This window comes from Heterocephalus glaber, unplaced genomic scaffold (assembly GCF_053883595.1).
Source record: "Heterocephalus glaber isolate CG9 unplaced genomic scaffold, H.glaber_assembly_v1.0 deba00001724, whole genome shotgun sequence".
NCBI lineage: Eukaryota > Metazoa > Chordata > Mammalia > Rodentia > Bathyergidae > Heterocephalus > Heterocephalus glaber.
In genome coordinates, this window is record NW_028258435.1 from 5,330,984 (window position 1) to 5,352,069 (window position 21,086).

Sequence of the window (21,086 nt, forward strand, 5' to 3'; positions counted from 1 at the left end):
GGATAATGATCTTTCCTGCTTTCTAAAGCAACAACAGATAACAGATTCATAACCCTGACAGTCAACCATCACTGTCTCTGGCATTTCAACAAAACGCACTTCATTCAGACATGTTCCCAACCCCACACACAAGGGATCACAACATACTTCTCTGTCAGCTGCATCAAAAATGGTTGTTCTCTTAGTTTTAAAAAATATCACTCTTAGTCCTAAAGTGCAAAAGGAGCAAGATGAGAAGGGAATTTCAGAAAGAAAAACTGTGAATGTCAAGTGGTTAGAAACCTTTTAGACCTAGACAGGCTTACCTTGCTCATCTAACAAGCTGCTAAAGGAAAGGTCAAAGGAAAGTATGGTGCACTTCAATCGTTCTTGTTCTCCACTTGCTCTGACCACAAGCTGCTTGGATGTGGCCCTAATCCAGACCCATCTGCACCTGGAATGGGGCAGGCCTGTGCAGCCTCCCTGCATTCACAGACCCAGGGCTTCTCAACAGGAACTCTACAGAGCAGGGGGAGGAGCAGCCTCCTTAAAACGGGACCGATCCTCAAATTATACGGGATGTGGGTTTGAAAAAGGCTCAGGGATTTAAAGTCTGGACACTCAGAAGCTACATAAACAGGGTAGTCCTAGACGCTCCTGGTTTGTGGCTCTACTGATCTTCTCTCCTATGGATGGATCTTCTCCACCCCTGCAGATTCCTGACGGAATCCTGGGATCATCAGACACCAGCTTCAGAAGCCTCTGCCCTGCCTAATCTTGCAAACGTGGACAGCGTTGAGCAAAAGCACCACCCACTTGGATCTTTACCTATGGGACAGCTGGCTCACCCAGGAACCAACACATGAATGATACACCTGGACAAAACCAGGCACGGTGACACAGATGTCCAGCTCATGAGACACTGTGACGATCCTGTGATCATGCACAGAGACACCGAGTTTTGGGGGCTGCTTCCAGACTACAGCGTCCGCTGTCGGTGAATATCAGTAAATGAGAAGCATTGTGGGGACACTACGAGGACTGAGAAGAGCTACATTCACTCAGTTACTATTAGTCTGTACTTCGGTGAGGCAGGCTCTGTTGTAAACATTTTTTTCATGAATTAATTCAACCCATATTTCTAACTGCCACCCTCTTTGTGGAAACTGAACCAAAGGCCTTTGCACTGAGCTACATCCCCAGTCCTCTTTTATGTATTTTGAGAAAAGGTCTAAGTCCTTAAATTGCCCGGGCTGGGTTCACACTTGCAATCTACCTGCCTCAGCCCTTATGAGTGCTGGGATTATAGGCATGCACCACCACGCCTGGCTCCTAATGGTCCTTTGTGGCAGGAACTACTCCAATGTTATAGATAAACATATGGCCCGGACAAACCAAATCATGACTGGGGTTCTGCAGCCCAGGAAGAGGGAAGCCAGGCCCTCTCCAAGGCCCAAGTGCTTAGCTGCCAGGCTGCTGGGCTCACTTAGTACCCAGAGAAGGCAGCTGCTCACTTGGACCCAACCAGGTCCCTTTGCATTTTCCCTTTCCCTCTGCAAATCCCTTTGCATTTTCAGGCAGCAAAGAACCACCATTAGAATTATCACGACCCTCCCTTTTTCTTCCCTTATGGCATGGAGAAAGTTGTTCATCCTCTGAGAAAATACCCTCAAAGACACTCTGCCTTCTGTACAGCAAAAACCCCCATAAAATACAGAAAAGATCCAGTGCCTTTATGTGGAGTAGGAATAATTCTATCAACAAAATCATACAAGCTGGCCATCTTAAGCAGTATCAGCTATTCTGTTTTATACCAATAGCTGTTTGCTATTTGCCCATTCAGATTATTAGTTCACAGCAAAGCTATATAAAAAATTTACGAGAGAAAATTCTACCCATTAAATTCCTTTCCTGCTGCAATTTGGAAAAAAGAGTACCATGATTTACTTCAGCTATTGAGCAATTTTATCTAATTCACAAGATTATCAGTGTTCCTCTAGGACCTAATTTGAGAAGCCCCGGTTCAGCAGAAAAGCTGAGGAGGAGGAGGAGGAGGAGGAGGAGTCCAGCCTCAGTGCTTGTCCTGAAGGCAAGGATTATTAGTGATTCTCCCAGTTTAATCTTGTCAGTCTACTTTTTGCCAATTGGTTAGGCTTTAAGAAAAAATGTTTTTTACCAGTTTGTTAGACTTTAAAATTTAATTGTTTGAAAGCTAGTGGACAGTCCTTCTATCTTGGCACAGTCCCCAGCCCTTGTTGGTGCCAACACTGTTGTATCTCATCCAAGGATCGCTTCTTCCGGGTGCCAAGAAGCACGATTAGTCGTGGCTACCAGGGATCTCCTTCCCTGCCTGGGCAAACCCTGCACATGCCAGGCCAGAAGGGTCCCCAGGATTCCCACTTCCAGAGCTTGCAGCACAACACACAGGGAGAGGGAGGGAAGAACATTCAGAGCCTGAGCAGAGGGCTGGAAAGCAGCTACTGGGTCCCTGCAAGGCATGGGGGGGTCACCACGGGACAGGGCCCACCACTGTCCCACAGCTGGGGCAGAAAGTGGCTGCTAACGGCAGGTGAAGCATCCAGAAGTGGAGGGTCCCCGGAGAGGGTTTCACTCAGCACACAAAGGACTTACGAAACATGCACACTGTGTGACAGGCTGAGCTGTCAGCATCCTTCTGAAGCTGGTTAGGACTGTGCTGTAGACACCAAAAACTGGGGCAACCCATCCAGACCTAACGAGGCTGCCTCCCCCTCTTCTGACAGGAAGCTCAAGCACCGACATGGCGTGAGCTTCACTGCCAGCAAAGGGTCGCCAGGCCTGGTCCTCTCTGTGTAGCCAGAGCTACTGGCTGGCATGACCTGAGGCCCAGGACCTCAGGGGACTCTCGATGAAGCAAATGTGATTCGCCAGCGACTTGAGAGCTGTAAGAGCATGAAATAAAACATGGTCTTTATTTTGTATATCAAGGTGGTAAACCTGAATTAAAACAAGTAACTGGACAACTAAAAAATAAACCACAGAATCTCCATCTCCTGGTCTCAGGCTGTTAATTTTAAGGATGAGACGTGGTTAATTAAATTTGTTTCCTGTCCTCTATAGCACTCCTCCCCTCCCCACACCCATGCACCTATCTGTATGGAAAGAGCAGCACAGGAAGGCACAGACTGCAACCCCAGGTCTTATTTTTCTCGTTGCTGAGACAAAGTATCCAATTCCCAAAGCTAAAGGAGGGAAGGTTTATTTAGCTCTCAGTTTGTAGAGGCTTCAGTCCATAGTTGGCTGGCTCCAAGGCAGGGAGGGCGGGCAGAGGGGCGTCACACAGGAGAACCATGGCGGGCAGAAGAGAGCAAAACAACAAAGGACAACTGCAGCTCTTTCTGTGCCTCATGTCTTATCAAGGCTACTTCGGGCGAGCAGCACTCACACCCTTAATCCCAGTGCCCTTGATCCTCCCACTGCATCATGAATCAATTCCTGCGTCACACACTCTAGATCCAGGCACCTCTGAAACAGCCCCATCTATGACCGCATGAGGGTCTGGGGGGACATCTAGACACGAGCAGTAACACCCTGGAAGGGGGTGGGATCACAGCAGCGTGCAGGCTGCATTACAGAAAAGGGAAGGACTTCTATTTGTCTGGCCAAGAAACAGTCTGCCCCAGGCCAGAGCTCGCCCAGAGATCCTACAGACTACACTTGATACATGCTGCCTTATCTCTCTCATTTTGCTTAACAGAGTCAGCAAAAATGAAGGGACTGCTCCCAACCCAGTGGAACACAATCCTTTGTCTGGGAACCTCCTTCAAGTGGGGCTTTATCCTGTTACTCCTAAGTCCTGATCAGGGCTGATTCTCAGGACCCTATGCTAAACGATGACCTCTGAAAAGCCTGTCTGTGCTCCTGTCCACCCTGCCTTTCATGGGGTCACCACCATCCATACCCATGAGCGGGGCCACGATGCACAAAGTGCCCGGTGTGCACTCAGAAAGAGATGTAACACTGTCATTGCCAGGAGAACAGCAGCCAGCACTGCCTTGAGATGATTCCCAAACTTTCTCCTGGCCCCTGAGGTTTTCACCAGCCTGGGTCACACCAATTGAGGGGACAACATGCCTAGGGCCACTATGGGAAAGAGCACTGGTATGAAGGGCTATGTTTGAGACTGCAGTTAAGGTTCCTAGTCTCTGAAAGCTAGACTGGTGCACAATTCTGTTCGGATTGGTTTTTCATATGTTCAACACACCCAAGGCTGTTCTCTTGTGCGGGCTCTTCTAAACATGATGATGGAAGAAGAGCCTGATGAAGGTGGGGTGCAGTATGTGAGGTTTCTACAATAAAGTCACTGAAATCACTTTTCTCTTTTGGATTTCTGATTCCTAGAATTCTGACCACTTAAACATTTTTCCCTTCATGGAAAAGAAGACATCTTCCCCAGTGTTTAATTTCTGGAAAAAGGATTGTTGAGGGAGCTGTTCATCATTTTATGGTTTCTGGAGGTGACAGGCCTCCAAATAAAGATACTTGGCTTATCAGTTACTCCCAACTCTGCGGAGCAGTAGAAAGTAAGAAGGTTCCACCCAGCCAGCAGCTAAACATGGTGCAGACCACCAAGTCAAGAATACAAAGAACCTCTTCCAACAGGGCAATTCTGCCAAGTGCCACCCTCATGCAGCAACACGCACAGAACACTGTGTCTTCTGACATCACCCACCATCTAACGACATACAGCAAGGACCATGGACGAAGAGAATACTTACGGTACCGTGGGATATGGTCAGAAAACCATTTTTCACTGAACATTTCCTTTTCTGCCACACTTTACGGATCCTTATGGATAAATGGGAAAAAATAAGCATTTAGACATTTTGGATACAAGGGGTCAGGAACACACACTCAACTCCAGCATTCAGCACCTCTACCTACCCATCGCTTTTCTTGTAGAGGTTGCCATTCCGCTCCATGCCATGTTCCTTGTTTCCCTGAGGCTGATGTAAGCTATAAGCTGTACTCTGTCGAAGTTGTGAGTCCTAAAAAATAGTCAAGAATTTGCTTTTTAACACATTCTCTGGGTCCTGATTTGTTAAAAAGCAGTACACAAAGATCACGTATGCCTGAAGTTGCTTTTCAATTCCCCCCTTCTCACCACACCAAGAAGGGACATAAAATCCACATCTAGGATCTCATAAAAGCCACCTATCACCCGGGTGGAGAAGGAACTGTCAAAAATCAGTGCTTCTAATAGACAGAAAGAATGAGCATGAGAAGGCTTTATTTTCCTATAAACTTTAAGTCCCCAATGACAGCTGCAGCTCCTGAGAGGGGAAAGGAGCGTCAGGAAAGAAGGATGTGATGACTAGAAAGGGCAAGGCCTTCAGGCAAGACAACAAAATAATTTTCTGATTCACACACAGACAAGTTATGCAGGCTCTCTGCCTCAGTTTTCTTCCTGGACAATAGGAAACAATACCCAATAAGACAGTAAACACAGAGTGTGATCACCAGTGTTAACATCAGGTACCTTTGGTACTGGCCAACTACTCCCTCCCCAACTCTCTGTCTCAAAGGTAGGGGAGGTACAGATGGAACCAGACTGCTCCCCATCCTGACCTGGGGTGCCATAATCACAGGAAGCCCTGCCTTAGTCCACCACACTGGGGGACTCCCATCTACAAGCATCTTAGGGTTTGCACCCAAGAGGAATCCCAGGGCTCAAGGCCAGAGTCCAACCTCCAACAGGTATGGAACAAATGACATCAGACAGCCCAAGGCTGGGGGGACAGGGCAGCACTGGAAATTCCGGCAGACCAAAGGAACAGAGTGGAGCAAGGTGAGAACAAACAGGTTCACAGGTCAGCCAAGGGAGGGCTGAGACCTGTCTGTTTCTATTTATTGAGAACTCGTCCCCTGCTCGAGCTTGTTCATGCTGTAACAGGATGAAACAGACACATTGAAATTCAGTGACTTACTCAGGGAGCAGGCCCCTGACTGCCAAGAGCAGAGAGGGGAAAAGAAGCCCACGTTCCTGCTGCCTCACTGGGGACATACATAGACAGGGCCCGGCTCCCTGATGACAGCGAGCACTGCTCACTCTCAGGGAACCTCCACACACATCCGAACAACAAAGAAACTAAGGCACGAACAACAAAGTGATCTGAAACAACAGTAAGAATGCTCGAGACCTGAAGAGTCAACCGTAGAAAACCCCAGGGAGAGTTGGGAAGAAGTGAGCCTTAAAGGCAAAGAGAAGAACTAGAAGAGTGCAAGGGAGGTGCCCGAGGCAAGTGGACGCACACCTGAGATGCAGGGAGGGCAGAGGGGCAGCCGACCCGTCACCTGGGCTGGGGGGACAGATGCTGCAGCCGACACCAGGAACAAGCAGCCGGGGGCCACCTGGATGCTCAACAATCTCAAAAGAGAAATTTAAAGTACAAGATATTTTTATTTTAATGAAGTTCAATTTATCTACTGTTTCTTTTGCTCTTTGTACTTTGGGTCACATGTAAATAATCACTGCCTAATCCAAAGTCATGAAGATCTATCCCTGTAATTGTAAAGTTTTGTAGTTTTAGCTGTTACACTGAGGTCTTGGATCCATTTTGAGTTACAGCAAGAGGCAGGATTCAAATTTATTCTTCTGCTCGTGGCTATCAGGCTGTCTCCACACCACTGCTGAAAAGACTCTCCCACGCTCTCTTGGCACCCTTGTTGAAAAGCCCAGTGACCACAAATGTAGGGGTTTATTTCTAGATTCTCAACCCTATCTCACTGATCAAGCTGTCTCACTATATGCCAGTCCCACAATGTCTTAACTGTTACAGCTTTGTGGCTAAGTTTTCAAATCAGGGAGTATCCTCCAACTTTGTTCTTTTTCAAGTTGGTTGTGGCTAATTCTTGAATTTGCATTTCCCTAAGAATTCTAAAATCAGCTTGTCAATTTCTGCAAAAAGGCAGCTGGACTGAGTCTGCAGACGCATCCGGGGAGCACGATCACTGTCACCATGTTAAGTCTTCCAATCTAAAAACATGAATGTATGGCACTGACTTCCTAAGCTCTAAATACACGTGCAGCTACCTGAACAAACAAAAAATCCTCACCCGGGCAACCCATGAGGTGCTAAGGCACTGCCCCCTTCCGAACTGATGAGTGACTCTGAGACAAGCAGACCCCTCCAGCCTAGCCCTGCAGCATTCAGGCCTCAGGACAACCTGAACAGCTGTGCGCCCGTGGGATGAAGACAGTCCCTGCTCCCGCCTTCTCCCACAAGGGCCACACTTCAGCACCAGAGCTGGGGAGCAAAGCCAGCTTCAAACACTTCTGGGAATAAGTCAGTAGAAGGAGACTGCTCATCTATATGACTTCCAGACCAGTCTGTCAAAAGGCAGACCGCACAACCAGAACTATGTCTCTTGACTTAGGGAGAAGAAAGCCACTGCACAAAATCCAGGCACAGTTGCACACCAACACTGCGGTGTGTTCATGCCACACACACTGGGGCAGTCATCTGCAGGTCTCAGAGCAGAACAAGGCTAGGCTACATGGGAAGACAGGTGGGATTCTGTTTTTTCCTTTTTAGACCAAGCATTTCTTTTTTGTTTGTATTTTAGAGACAGAGTCTTGCTATATAGCCCAATACATAGCCCCTATATATATAGCCCAGGCTAGCCTTGAACTCTCTCGGTGATTCTCCTGCCTCAGCCTTCTAAGTGCTGGGATTACAGTCATGCCCCATCACACCAGACCCAGACCAAGCATCTCTTGAATCAATCAAAACATACAGAAAAATCTGAAGCTATCGCGCGAAATCTAAAATTCACAGAAAAGAGAAACATTTTTGGGGGGTACCGGGATCGAACTCAGGACCTTGCTCTTGCGAGGCAGGCAGCAGTACCACTGAGCTAAATCCCCGGCGAAAAGAGAAACCCTAACATAAATTGAACCTGCTATCACCCTTCGGCATCCTCAAGGACCTCTAGGTGACCCAGCAATAGCCTGAATAAACACCCGATCAAGCTGCAGGTGACCGTCCCATGGCCAAGATGTCAATCTAACCACCTACCATGACGAAAAGCCAGAGGAGAAGGGGTCCTGGCTGGACCCGGAGTGGGGGAGCTAGGGGCCAGAAAGGCAGCTGCCAAGGGGCTAAAACAATGCTCAGAATCCAGCCCAACAGAGGCAGGGAATAAGCCGCGCATCCTCACAACACAGCGACAATGCAAGTACAAACCCTGAAAGCTCCCCTTTGTGCCTTCAAGCTCTGTGGCCTTTAGTAAAGTCTACTACAACTAAAAGAAGGGCTGAAATCTAAGTGCTACTAGCCATTAACTTATACAAAGGGAAAAAAACCATATTTTTGAAGTTCATGAACAAAGCATGCAAAATTCTTCAATTTATTAAAAAAACTGAACTACTTACTCTCCTAGACTTCGGTCACAAAAGGTAAATGCATTTAGGAGAAAAAAAGTATTCAGTTATAGTACAAGAACTTATGACAAACTGCCAACAGTGAACTTTATGTTAAGTAGTTCAATAGCCATTTATCTAAAATCTAGCAGGTAACATTTAGACACATTCTCTTAGTATCAAGGAAGTGGATTTATGTTAACATCACATTTTATCCCAGCCACTCAAGAGGCTGAGTCAGGAGGATCATTTTGAGCCCAGTCTAGGGCAAAATAGTGAGACTTTGTTTCAAGGGAAGGAAAAATTCACATTACAATACCCACATTATAGCAAACACATCATAAAATTACCCTTAAAATGTACCATTTAGTGGTTTTTTTTATGAGTCCCCCTCAAAAAAAAACTGTCAGTGTGTGAGCACACAAAGACATCACTACATGGAGGAGACAGTGTGAAGGAAGCCACAGGTATCTGCTCGTGGGGTGCAGCTGAGACAAAGGCTAATGCCTCACATCTCCTACATACAGTGGCCAGGAGAGAGGGAGCCCGAAGGTCGCCTGTTCTGGGCCCACCCCAACAGGCAGGGTCCACACACATCAGGGCAGGTGGACCAGAGGTCGGAGGACAGAACAAAAGGCCTAAGTGGTGTGGACGATGTGAAAGACACCAAGCACTACTTGTGTAGCAGGGTCCACATGCACAGGGAGCCCTGCGAGACCTGGACTCAGGGCTCGGGGCAAACCTCTGAGATGCAGGGAACTGGGGATTAAACCCAGCGCCTTCACCCTAAGCTACATCCCCAGGCCTTTTTTATTATAAGACAAGTTCTTGTGAAGTCACTAAGTTGCACAGGCTGGGCTTAAACTTGTGATCTCCCTGTCTCAGCCTCCTCAGAAGCTGAGATTTACTGACGTGTGCCACCATGCCCAGCTAAAATGGTGCTCTGTCAAAATTAAATCCCCTCACCTCTTTCTGCTCAACCTGTACTGACGACTTCAAAATATCTCGAAGCTGTATCAGCTGCTTTCTTTCTTCATCCTGGGCCTGCTTGATCTTTAAGCAAACAAAGCAGAGAAAAGTCAGCCTGTGGCACCAGGAGGTTGGTGGTGTTCTCAGGGCACCTCCATCCACAAGTCTGTGGCAGCTGCCTTCCCTTGTGGTCACCCCTCCCTCCAGCCACAGCAGAGGACGGAATGCCACCTCTGCCAGGCACAATGGGGCTCTTCCTTTCTGGGCCGCAGAGCCTGCAAACTTAGGGAAAATGCAGTTCACCTAAGCACGGCTCAACCCCCACAGAGGGGAGCTACTCACCGTGTGAAGGTCGGTGGACAGCATCTCGATGGAAGGTTTGAGGCTTTCCACTGCTTTCAGACCATCCTGGAAAAAGCTAGGGGACAAGAAGAAACAATGTGCTTTATATAAAGGAGAACATAATTCTGTTAGATGGAGAAAAGCTTTCAAGGGAAGTGACTGTGGTCATTCTGCCATACCCAGGGACAAAGTCTGCATGAACAGAAACTTAAAAAGCAAATGAAGAATGAAACGACACTCAAAATTAGAAGTGAAAAGGAACTGTAACAAACCTGAGTGTTTGTGATTTCTCTTGACATACATAAAATAAAACCTAAATTTCCCTTTTATAATGGGAAATAGAGGATTCTATAATGGCAAGAAGGGCTTTGATTTGGGAGTCAGCTGAGTGGCCAAATGGAAGAATAGGATGCAAACAAGAATAAGACACTGGAGAATTGTCTGCAACAGGCAATGGCTAAGTGCAGAAGACAAAGAATGCAGAAAAAGCCAGGCAGCTTCAATGCACATAAATGGCCTTGCTCCATCTGCAGAAGAAGAAAGCGTGGTTGGAGAACGTAAGGTTAAGTATCAAAAGGAGTCTCTCTCTTGTTTTTTTTAAAGCCCAGAACCCAATGAGTGAGGTCATGTATGAAAAACGAGTCAAGAAATACAAGGGAGCTTGGACGAATCTTCTGCAGCGACAGCCAGACAGGGAGCAGGAAAGGTGTCCTCGTGGGCTCTGGATGAAGCTGACAGGCCTGGCCTGCCCATGGGATTCAGCCCTGACCCATACCGTTCCAAACAGGGTCATCTTTCTCCATCTCTCCCTGGGTACCAATTCCTCCTGCTCCAGCCCCGATTCTGCACACGCTGCTGTTCCTCTCTCCAGGACTCTCCTGCAGTATGTCCCTTTCACTTGGCTGTCCCTGCTCATTCTTCAAATTTGAAGGTAAATACTGCCTCTTTTGTGAGGCCTTCCTTAACTCCCCACCTTAAAAGAGTGCTCCTCGAGTCAGGAGTGGTGGTGCACACCTGTAATCCCAGCACTCGAGAGGCTGAGGCAGGAGGATTGCTGCAAATTTGAGCCCAACCCGGGCTACATAGTGAGTTCAAGGTCAGGTTGGACTACATAGTGAGACCCTGTCTCAAAAAAAAAAAAAAAGAGTTCTCCCTGGTGTGTTTTGTCCTTTGCTCCAAAGTCTTTCCCACTATGTATCCATGAGTGTGGTTACTCAACACACACTTTACCCATCACACCTGAAGTTCCAGGAGGCAAGGGTCAGGATCCACAGTGTCTGGCTCAGGCAGGAAAGGAGGCAGTCACAGGAGTTGCCAATTCTATCCCCTGGACACCACAGAAACCAGTTTCAAAATGTGATCTGAGGCCAGTTTCAAATGTGTTTGTGTTGGATTTTTTTCTTTTGAAGCCAGCAGTGGCCCCATGGGACTTCCCACATCAGTGTGTCGTGCACAGGCCGAGAAAACAGTGCAGCCAGGACTCAGCTGGGCAGGGGGAAGGTCCTCTCCTGGCTCAGTTCTTTATTGCACATCCCCTACCCTCATCTCACCTAACTGACCTTTCTTCCAGCACAGCAATTGTGCCCGAGTGTCAGTGTGATCTATCCAGCTGTCTGTTGGCACAATGCCACCTCTGCACCTTCTCTCCCCAGCAATGGGGCGGCACGGAGCAGATGCCCCTTCTACATGGAGAGGAAATGTGGAAGAACTGCAGCATCACAGGAATGAGAACAGAACTGTTCCCTTCTGTCGGATACAGCTTTTCTTTATGTAACTATTTCCTCAAATCGCTTCAAATTCATGTAAAATAGGCAGGAAGGAAAAGAAGAGAGGGAGAGAGTGGATCGCTGCAGAGTGCTACACTTGGGAGCAGGACAAAGACCACAGCAGATAAACCTGAGGTGGCCCTGTGGAGCGGGGACAGGCTCGTGGCTGTGACTCCCTGTGGTGGGAGAGGGCCTGGGCTGGCGTCCAGGGCTCAGGGATGCATCTCTTGTCACAGACGTCACTTCCAGCATGGCAACAGACAGTGTGAGAGGGAGAAAGACATAAATCTGAGTTTGCGAAGTGGATGCCCCCCCATCTACTGGAAAACCTCTTCTCTCGGATGCATAAACCTTCTGTGCCTTCCTCCTGGGGCATGCGATGTCACCCAATCACTCAGGCCTGGCACTAAGGATAGGTTCCAGGAGAAGGAGCCCAAGGGCTGCTTTGTGGACCACTGTTGGTCACTGTCACATTCCTAAACACAAGGGCCCAGCAACATGTTCCTCATTTGAGCCCTTTAACATTTCCCAACCTTCCATCAAAAAACATTTATCATCAACATTATCAAATCAAATGTTTCTCCTATTAAATATTTTCTAGCCTGCTCGACCAGATTCTTTTTTTTTTTTTTTGGTACCGGGGATCGATCGACCAGATTCTTTTTTCTTTCTTTTCTTTTGAGACAGGGTCTCACTATGTATTCCAGGCTGGCCTCAAACTCATGGCAATCCTCCTGCCTCAGCCTCCCAAGTGCTGGGATTACAGGTGTGCGCCACCACGCCTGACTCAACTACATTTTCAAGCTGTGGAAATGCACCCGCTTACATGCAGTCACCAGCCCTCCTTGGCACCCCACAGCAGGGTGTCTGTCTGCACGCCCCCCTCCCAGCTTCATGGATCACAACACTCCAAGTCTGCCGAGGGTCCGCATGTGCCCATCCCCTCTCCCCACAGCCCTCACACAGGAGCATCCTTCCCAGGGCTTCTGGACCCAAGTCCCACCGACTCAGCACCCCAGGTCCAGAGAATGACACTGGCACTGTGGGCCTTGGCAGGCTTGTGCTCAAAGTGCAAAGCAACTCCAGGGCCTTCCCCCTTTTTGGAATAGGACCGCCCTGGTTCACAGCCACTGCTGAGAGGCAGCCCTGTCTCTCGGCTCCCCTGTAGAGTGACTTCCTCCCTCTGACCAGCACAAGCTAAAAGACATCTTCAGGATGTTCCAAGGAATGAGATAAAGATGCAAATTCTTTTTTGTAAATTTAGAAGTAAAACATAAAGAACATGACATATCCTTCCCAAACACAAGTAAAAACAAAAAGGGCATAAAAAGCAAAATCATGCCCACCTCAGTACTTCTACGGGTTTCCCAAACGTGATTCCGAGGAGCTAGTGACTCCCAGAGGACAGGGTGGTAGGGCACAAGCTTTGGGCACAGCTGGTAGAGGGCTGAGAAGCAGCGACAGGGAGTGCTAGGGAAGGGATGGGCGGGACCCCCACACTCAAGGCACAAGCATGGACCCAAGCTCCTGGGCTCTCGGGCTCCAGGTCTGATCCCTGAAATATGAATTAAAAGAGACAGAACTGCTGGATTGATCCGAGGAGCATGCAGTCACACATGCAGTCACACACACACACACACACACACACACACACACACACACACACACACACACTCCTTGCCTCGCTCATCAGAGAAGGAAGTAATGGAAGATTCACATTATAAAAGGTTACCAAACTCATGCCCATAAAAGGCCAACTAGTTCACTTTTCCGCAAGAGGTCTGTTTGTTGCTACCCAACTGACCGTTTGGGCAAAATAAAGAAGAAAAAGGAAATCTTAGAATAGCTTCTTGCTAAAAATACAGTATCAGCAAGGAAGCAACCCACTTCCTAAACTGCCTCCGGTCAGGTTACTTGGAGAACTGAGGAGGTGATCCGCATGTCACCGTCAGGATTTTGAGTCTGTCAAAGAGCTCATCTGGAAAATGCTTTTGCCCAGCCCTTTGCAGTCTGGCCCTCCTCTAACTTAGGATGAGCCACGGCACCCATGCGCCTTTGCTGTCTGTCCCCAAGGAAAGCATCAGAAGTACGGTGTCACTGCCAAGCTGCACTCCAAATTCCACAGTAGAGGCAACAGTGTGGCCACCACAGCACATCCATGCCAGGTATCTGTACCCCACCTGGAGATGGAAAATAAATAAATGGGGCGGGGATTTAGCTCAGTGGTGCCACTTTCCACAGCAGAGGCAACAGTGTGGTCACCACAGCACATCCATGCCAGGTATCTGTACCCCACCTGGAGATGGAAAATAAATAAATGGGGCGGGGATTTAGCTCAGTGGTGCCACTGCCTGCCTCGTAAGCACAAGGTCTTGAGTTTGATCCCCTGTACCAGAAGAAAAAAAGAAAATAAATAAACACCACAGCCCCACCTCAAGGGGGACAGAGCCCAACCTGGAGGAAGCTGAGAGAAACACGGAGGGTGCTGGGGCAGCGCAGAGGATAAGCAATCCCACAGGGGAACAAGAATGACCTCAGGGCTGTAAAGCAGGATCACATGGCTTCTCTTATACAAGAAATCCAAAAAAAAAAAAAAAAAAGAAATCCAAATATAAATAGAGAGCAAAAATGAAAGATAAAACAATAGGAAACAGGGAGATGGGTCTTTTGCAAGTAGGAAGGAGACCAGGAGATGGAGGGGGGAGGGGGGAGGAAGGGGGAAGGGGGAAGGGGACATGAAAAGAACTAAGATGCGCCATGTCCGTGCACGGACTCCGCACCAGGAATGCCACTGTTACACACTGCAAATGCGCACATCCAAAAGTGATTAAAGCCAAGAGCCACCTCAGGAGCTTGGCCCCGGGGAGAGCAGAGGCTGGGGAGGGCACGGACGCAGCATGACACTCCAGGGAAAGGCACAGCAGCCGGGGCTCAGCCTGTAGAGGGGCAGGGAGGTAAGTAGACAGGCGTGGCTATCTGACCTCCAGGAGACCAAGCATGCGATTCACCCACCTCTCCCAACCCTCTGGGCCAGTCCAGACCACCGGCCCGGCCTTTACGGGACAGGCCCCTAGGTGACCGCTAGCACCCTCTCTGGTCCCATCTGGCTCCTTCTCGTCACACAGAACTTCCCAAGGGGCCTCCACGCCTCTCTCCCCTCACCACGAGGCTGAGCCTTTCAGGGCTCCATTTATGATCTGCCTCATCCTGGCCCTCCCTGGGAACCTGCAGCCTCAACAATCGAAGCCTCTTCTCTGCTTCCTTGGGGCACCAGATGCCTGAACAGGGCCTGGCACAGGGAGGAGCCCTGCATGAGAGAATAGCCTGAGAGTGTGCTTATTCCTATAAGTAAAGAGAATTGTACGGCACTTGGCCTTTGCATCTGGGTCCCTTGAGTTAGCGTGATCTCAAGGTTCATCTGTGTAGCATGTACTGGCCCTGCATTCCTCTTTCAACATATTTCTAAGCAAGTGTTTTTTCTCACTACAATGCTGCTACATGCTGAGAAACATTCAAAAGGAGAAAAGGACTTACTTGCACTGGGCATGGAAGTATTTGATCAGATTCTGAAGTAAATCCACTCCTTTTTTAGTCTTGATTTCATCCACCTTCAGCAGATACTGTTAAGAAACAAAGAAAGAAGGAACTGTCACAGGCATGAGCAGAGTGTGAGCTTTGCAAGAGTTTCTGAAGACAGATTATTTCTTCTACTTCTTTGATGTCTTCTACTATGGGCAGAGCTCATGGCAGACACCTGATGCTTTCTGCGAGTCAGAACTAAATGCTTCTTTCAGTTAGGTACCAAGTTATCTGCTGATCAGATAATTAAATGTTTGAGAGCCAAGAAGCCCTACTAATAGGACATTCTATCCTAGACTGCGGAAGAGCTCTGCTCTAGCTGCACGAAGAGTGGGGCTTCCACCCATCTCCCCACACTTCTGGCTTAGCTCCCTTCAATGAGACAGGTCATCATCCAGAACTCTGTTAACATCCTCTAGCAGAGACTCCTGTCACCACACTGCCAACCCCAAGATACTTCCCCCAAACATGGCTGTTAAAAAGGCAAGTTTTAAAATGAAAGGAGTTAGAGCCATTTCTAACTTGGAGAATTCATCAAAAACCACGGAGACAGCAGGAAGGCCCAGTGATCTATAAAGCTAGCATCAAGAAATACAGGCTTGGGCCAGGGATTTAGCTCAGTCGTTCCACCGCCTGCCTCCCAAGCGCAAGGACCTGAGTTCGATCCCTGGTACCAAAAAAAGAAAAAGAAATACAGGCTTACAGATAGAGAAGCCCATAGATTCCCTATCCCCTCCTCAGTAGGAGGTACTAAACTGAAAACATCACATCCGGGACGCAATGCCCTGGAATGCTGTCTCCCAGCTGTCACATGGGATGACCCCATGTCTAGTCCTCCTGTAGGTCGGCCTGCAGCCCAATAAAGGCGACAGGAAGCTGCCATGAAGCCATAAGCCACCCCCTCCTTTAATAACAACTGCCCAGATGTCCTCTTCTCCCTCCTTTTTAGTATTTTTCACTGATAAGTGAATGTCTGGCAATAAATCAAAATGATATATTTGTTAATAAAATCTTTGACAATGTACCAATCTGTAAAAGGCAGGTACCCTTTGACCCAGATATCCTATTTACAGGAACTTGTTCTAAGGGATAATCATACAAGTTACAAAGATTAAATAGATAAGAGTGACCGTGGCCTTCTTTGCTAAGGTGCATTGCTGTGGGAAGGACAAATGCCACCCAGCACCCAGAGCTTTGCTGGTGCAGCTGGGGAGCAGACCCCAAGAGAGGTAGTGAGCAATGCCGTGCACCTCCACAGCAGGCACAGAAGTAAGAAGGCTTTGAGGGCCGAGGACTTAGCTCAGTGGTTTCGCTGCCTGCTGTGCAAGCCCAAGGACCCGAGTTCGATCCCCGGTACCAAAGAAAAGAAAAGAAGAAGAAGGCTTTGAGAACAGCCTTCATGACGGTGCAGTCTCTGAGCCTGAGGAATGTGCCTGTGTCCATCTTGCTGTGTCCCCTTCGCCCAACAAGGCTGAGGCCTTGGACAGGAGACAGGAGCCTCCCAGGACCCTGGCAGGGAGCTGATGGAGTCTGGAGATGTGTTCCTCCCTGGCGCAGATGGTGACCTGGGCACGGTGCATTTTCCCAGCTGATTCCTCTCCTCCCTCCTCTGTCTCTGACTTCACTGGTGCAATGGAGCCCAGACCTCATTACAAACACCTAAGTGGTGAGTACAGTGTACCTTGGTTCACAAATTTAATTATTTCCATGATTCTGGTTGCAACTGAATTGTAAGCATATATGCATGCACACCCATGTATACAGAAGCACAACCTGTAATAACCACATCTTGGAAGCAGTCTGTATGTCCATCAACAGATGAAGAGATAAAGAAAAGGAATACTACTCTGCCACAAAGAAGGATAAATGAGTCACTGGTAAGAAAATTGATGCATCTTGGGACCGTAATGTTAAGTGCAGTAAGTGAATATTTAACTCAAGCTTAAATATTGTATGGTTTCTCTTAGACGAGAAGCCCCAAATATAAATACAGAGTGAAATAAAAGAGATAACAGGAAACAGGAAGTCAGACCTTTTGCAAATGGGAAAGGGATCAAGAAGGAGAGGCAAGACAGGAAGGGGACATAAAAAGAATTAAGCTGTGTTATGTACACGTGCCAACTCCCCATGAGGAACGTGATCAATATGTACTGCAAATTGTATTAAAAAGAAAAAAAAAAAAAAGGCTGGTGTTAGATGAACCCAATTCCATCTTCCAGAAGAACCAAGTCTCCCCTAGCAAAACAAACTGTCCACAGAAGCCGGGTGGGTGTGTTCTCTGAGGCCATGGGTCTGACCCCAGGGGGATCGCGCTGGGTGACACAGGACACACTGCCAGCCACCACCTGGAGCCCTCCTTGCCCCAAGCCTTACCTCGCACATCTGGAGCTGGAACAAGCGCCTCTCCTTCTCCATCTCCTCTGCGATTTCAGCTCCACTTATTTCAGTGCGAATCATCCCGTGGAGCTTGGCGTGCTCCTTCTTCTCCTTTTCTATTTTGGTTCTAGGTGGGAGACAGGGGAGCAAGGAAGATCATGAGGCCCCTGGTACAGCACTGTACCCTGCACAGTCCCCAGACACCCCAGGCCAGGCTGCAACGTGTGCCATGCATTCAGGAAGGCATGACTATGGACTCTCTCTGGAGGGAGACGTGCACAGTGGCAGAGGCGACTCCGGGAATGAGACTGGCAGTGCTCCTTGCCTTTCGATTTCACAAAAGAGCTTGAAAACCACTGGTGCAACATCTTCCCTGAAGTATGGTGGAATTCTGCAGGGAATCCACCAGGTCCTGGCTTTTCTTAGTTGGTAGTTTTCATCACTGCCTCTATTTCATTGTCTGTTATTGGTCTAATCGGAGTTTTTGTATCTTCTTGGCTCAATTTTGGTAATTCATATATGTCTAGGGGGTTCTCTGATTTACCAGAACATAAGATTTCAAAGTAGTTTCTTATACTCTTCCAGATTTTGGCAGTTTCTGTGGCACTTCCACCCTTCTCATTTCTAATTGTATTAGTACTGGCTTTTTTCTCTCCTTTTGAGGTAGGTTTGGCTAAGGGTTTATTAGTCTTGTTTATCCTTTCAAAGAACCAACTCTGTGACTCACTGATCCTTTGTATATTTTTAAAAAATTTTTCCTTCTATTAGTTTTGGACTTGGATTGTTCTCGTTCTTCTAGGACCATGAGGTGAATCATTGGGTTATTTATTTGGGATTGTGCTATTTTTCTAATGTGGGCACTCACAGCAATAAACTTCCTTCTCAGAGCTGCCTTCATGGTGTCCCCTAAAGACCCTCATTCTGAGGGACCAGCGGACCCCACTGGGTCTTGGTTTCCCATCTGTGAGGCAGGAATGCTAGGCACAGACAATGGATATGAAAGGTCCCTGGGCTTAACACCCCACCCTGTGCCAACACAGACCTGCACACCACCCACAAAATGCTATGCTGCAGTCCAAGCATCCCTCAGTGTAGACTGTGCCATGGACAGAATGAGTACCAAAGGTTCAGTTCGCATTGGCTTGAGCTTCGTGACCCTTTCCTACTGAAAAGATGCCCAAAGCTGGTTTTTAAAGAGCCAGTTAAACATTTAGTCATCACAAATGACCTCCTTCCTAACACCTTTCTCCTTACCAGATGGCTTCAAACGAGAGTTTCTATTTCCATTCAGAAAGTCTCCAATCCCCAAGGCACAGAGCAAACTCCAGCCATTTAAGAATACTTTCTGTTCTAACAGCATTTAAAATAACTGAAAGCCTTAATTAATCCCAGTACCACTAGTTCAGTTCTCACTAGTCTGATCCTCACCCCCTGGATGAGAAACTGTGCAGGGAAATGTTAGCATAATGGCCTCCAGCTAGCCAGGAGTGGGCTCGTCCACATGTGAGAGTCCACTACACCCACTCTTCATGTGCTTGGTCTGGCACATGAAGCCATCAGACAGGTGTTGCAAGATCTTCCTAAAACCAAGGGAGTTGATATTTCAGAGAAAGACAAGCCCAAAGCTAAAAGCAGACAGTTTTCACAGATCACCAGGAAGACAAAAGTCTGAAGACAACACTGCTCTCATGAATGGTAATAAAATGGAGAAAGTGTTTAAACAAGAAAGGAAAGAACACCGCCTCAGACTAATTGGCCTTCACTTCTGTTATGGTTTATATCTACATGCCTCCCACAAGAGCCTCCTGCACTCAGGGGTGGGCTGTGGGGAGGAGACTGGATTGTGGATCAGGGAATTAGTCCACTGATGAGTTTATGGCTAAATGTGATGCTGGGAGGTGGAGCCAGAGGAGGAGGGAACTGGGGCAGGGCTGGAGAGGTTTATCTCTATCTGTCTCTCCCCCTCTTTCTCTCTCTTTTTCTCTCCCCCCCCTTTCCTGTCTCCCATGCTGTGGGCCGCTCTCCTACACCAGGCCATCCTGCCTTGGACCCAACTGACCATGGACTGAAACCTCTGCAAACTGAGAGCCAAAATAAACCTCTCCTCCTTTAAGCTGTGAGTGTCGGGTACTGTGTTTCACCAATGAAGAAAGTAACTAATACAACTTCCTTTCATGAACTTTCCTGAACATTACATTCTATAAACGTTACGACACCAAAGAAAAAGGGACAACGAAGGAACCCACAGAAAGAAGCTATCATCTTTGAACATAGCCACGGGTACAAAAGCACCTGTCCTCACAGAAACCACTGTGACATGGCTTTATGTAAATGCTTCCCTGGATTAAGATTTACTCATACAATCCCTATGCAATCAAAGCTTGATTTAAAGTTGAAATCTCAAATTACTGTACCGACACTCAGTTAAAAAATGAAAACACTCACATTTTTGTTTCATAGTCCTTCCAAGCTTTATCAAAGGGCTTTTTCAAATCCTGTAAACAGAAAGGCAGCAATTAAGCAGGACTAATCATTAACTTCTATGCAAGATAAACTTCCTTATCCCGAGACTGGTCTTGAATGGGCCATTAACTTGTGTAATAAATGATGTATAGGCTTTAACTTAGATGAGTGGTAGCCTTTTTTTCTTCCTTTCTTTCTCTCTTTTTTTGGATTAGTTTGTTTGTTTGTTTGACACAGGGTCTCATTATGCAGCTCAGGCTGGCCTTGAACTCACTATGTAGCCCAGGCCAGACTCAAACTCACCGTGATCCTCCACCAGTTATAATACTACTCCCAAATTGTCTTGTCACCTCTACCCTGCAAAAGTTTCAGTTCGTCTCTCTACATGAAAGGAACTCTGAATGGATCTCCTTGATGCCTACACTCTGACTTGAACCCAACGTCAGAATCTAAGAGTCAACCACAATCTCCTAGGCTTTTTGCCTGCCCTCTTCTGTCTGGCATGTAGGGTTTCAAACTCTCTCATAATGCCTGGCTCCAAAAATTACAGAGCCACTTGAAACCCTATCACTGGTTCCCACACAGTCACTCTCCCTTCAACAGGGTTCTTCCGGAAGTGTGACGCCCTCTTCCTTTTTTATTTTGGCTCTTCAACCTGCCCAGTGCTGTCCTGCTCCTCCATCCCCACAGCCTGGTGTGAAGTGCAGGCCATGCATCTGCTCTGGGCCTGCCACACCTCTGCGCCACACCCATCCCGCTGGGTTTCTGGCTGATTGTTCTGCGTCTTTGTCTTTCCCCGGGGAGACTGGGCAATGCTCCTTGGAGTCCTAACAGCTCTCTCCTGGCACGCTCTATTAGCAGACACTGAACGGTCTGGGCAGAGGTCCCAAGATGGGCCAGGTGGGGCTTCCAGATGTGCCCAGATGAGACTCCCTCCGGTCCTGCCTGCTCCTGGCCCCTAACTGTGTTGCAGTCCCAGCCTGTGTGCTCCTGCAAGGCCAGGCATACCCAGAACAGCCAACACCCAGGAGCCTGACACTGCGACCGTCCCAGGATGAAAATCATTCTTGCCAGGACCCTTTCTCCTGTCAGTCAGTGACATGAGGCTGGAAACCCTGCTCAGCCGTGGGCCCAGAAGGTTTAGTCTTCCTTCCCCTCTGCCTCTCCCCTTAGGATGTTCACAGCCCCAAGAGCACAACCAAAAAGGCCAA

The 21,086-nt window shown here is 48.0% G+C and overlaps 1 protein-coding gene across 5 annotated transcripts in view; it reads right to left on the reverse strand.

Annotated features, from left to right (window-relative positions):
* Positions 1–21,086, reverse strand: part of LOC101721882 (arf-GAP with SH3 domain, ANK repeat and PH domain-containing protein 2) — a 132,690-nt gene that overhangs the window by 32,806 nt on the left and 78,798 nt on the right. For all 5 annotated transcript variants that reach the window (XM_004875251.4, XM_013069475.3, XM_087199727.1 and 2 more), the window contains 7 exons: positions 19,858–19,907; positions 17,410–17,539; positions 14,992–15,077; positions 9,692–9,767; positions 9,347–9,433; positions 4,903–5,006; positions 4,737–4,806 (listed from right to left, as the gene is read on the reverse strand). In XM_004875251.4, the coding sequence (XP_004875308.2) occupies positions 4,737–4,806; positions 4,903–5,006; positions 9,347–9,433; positions 9,692–9,767; positions 14,992–15,077; positions 17,410–17,539; positions 19,858–19,907 (603 nt within the window). The remainder of the gene's footprint in view (positions 1–4,736; positions 4,807–4,902; positions 5,007–9,346; positions 9,434–9,691; positions 9,768–14,991; positions 15,078–17,409; positions 17,540–19,857; positions 19,908–21,086) is intronic.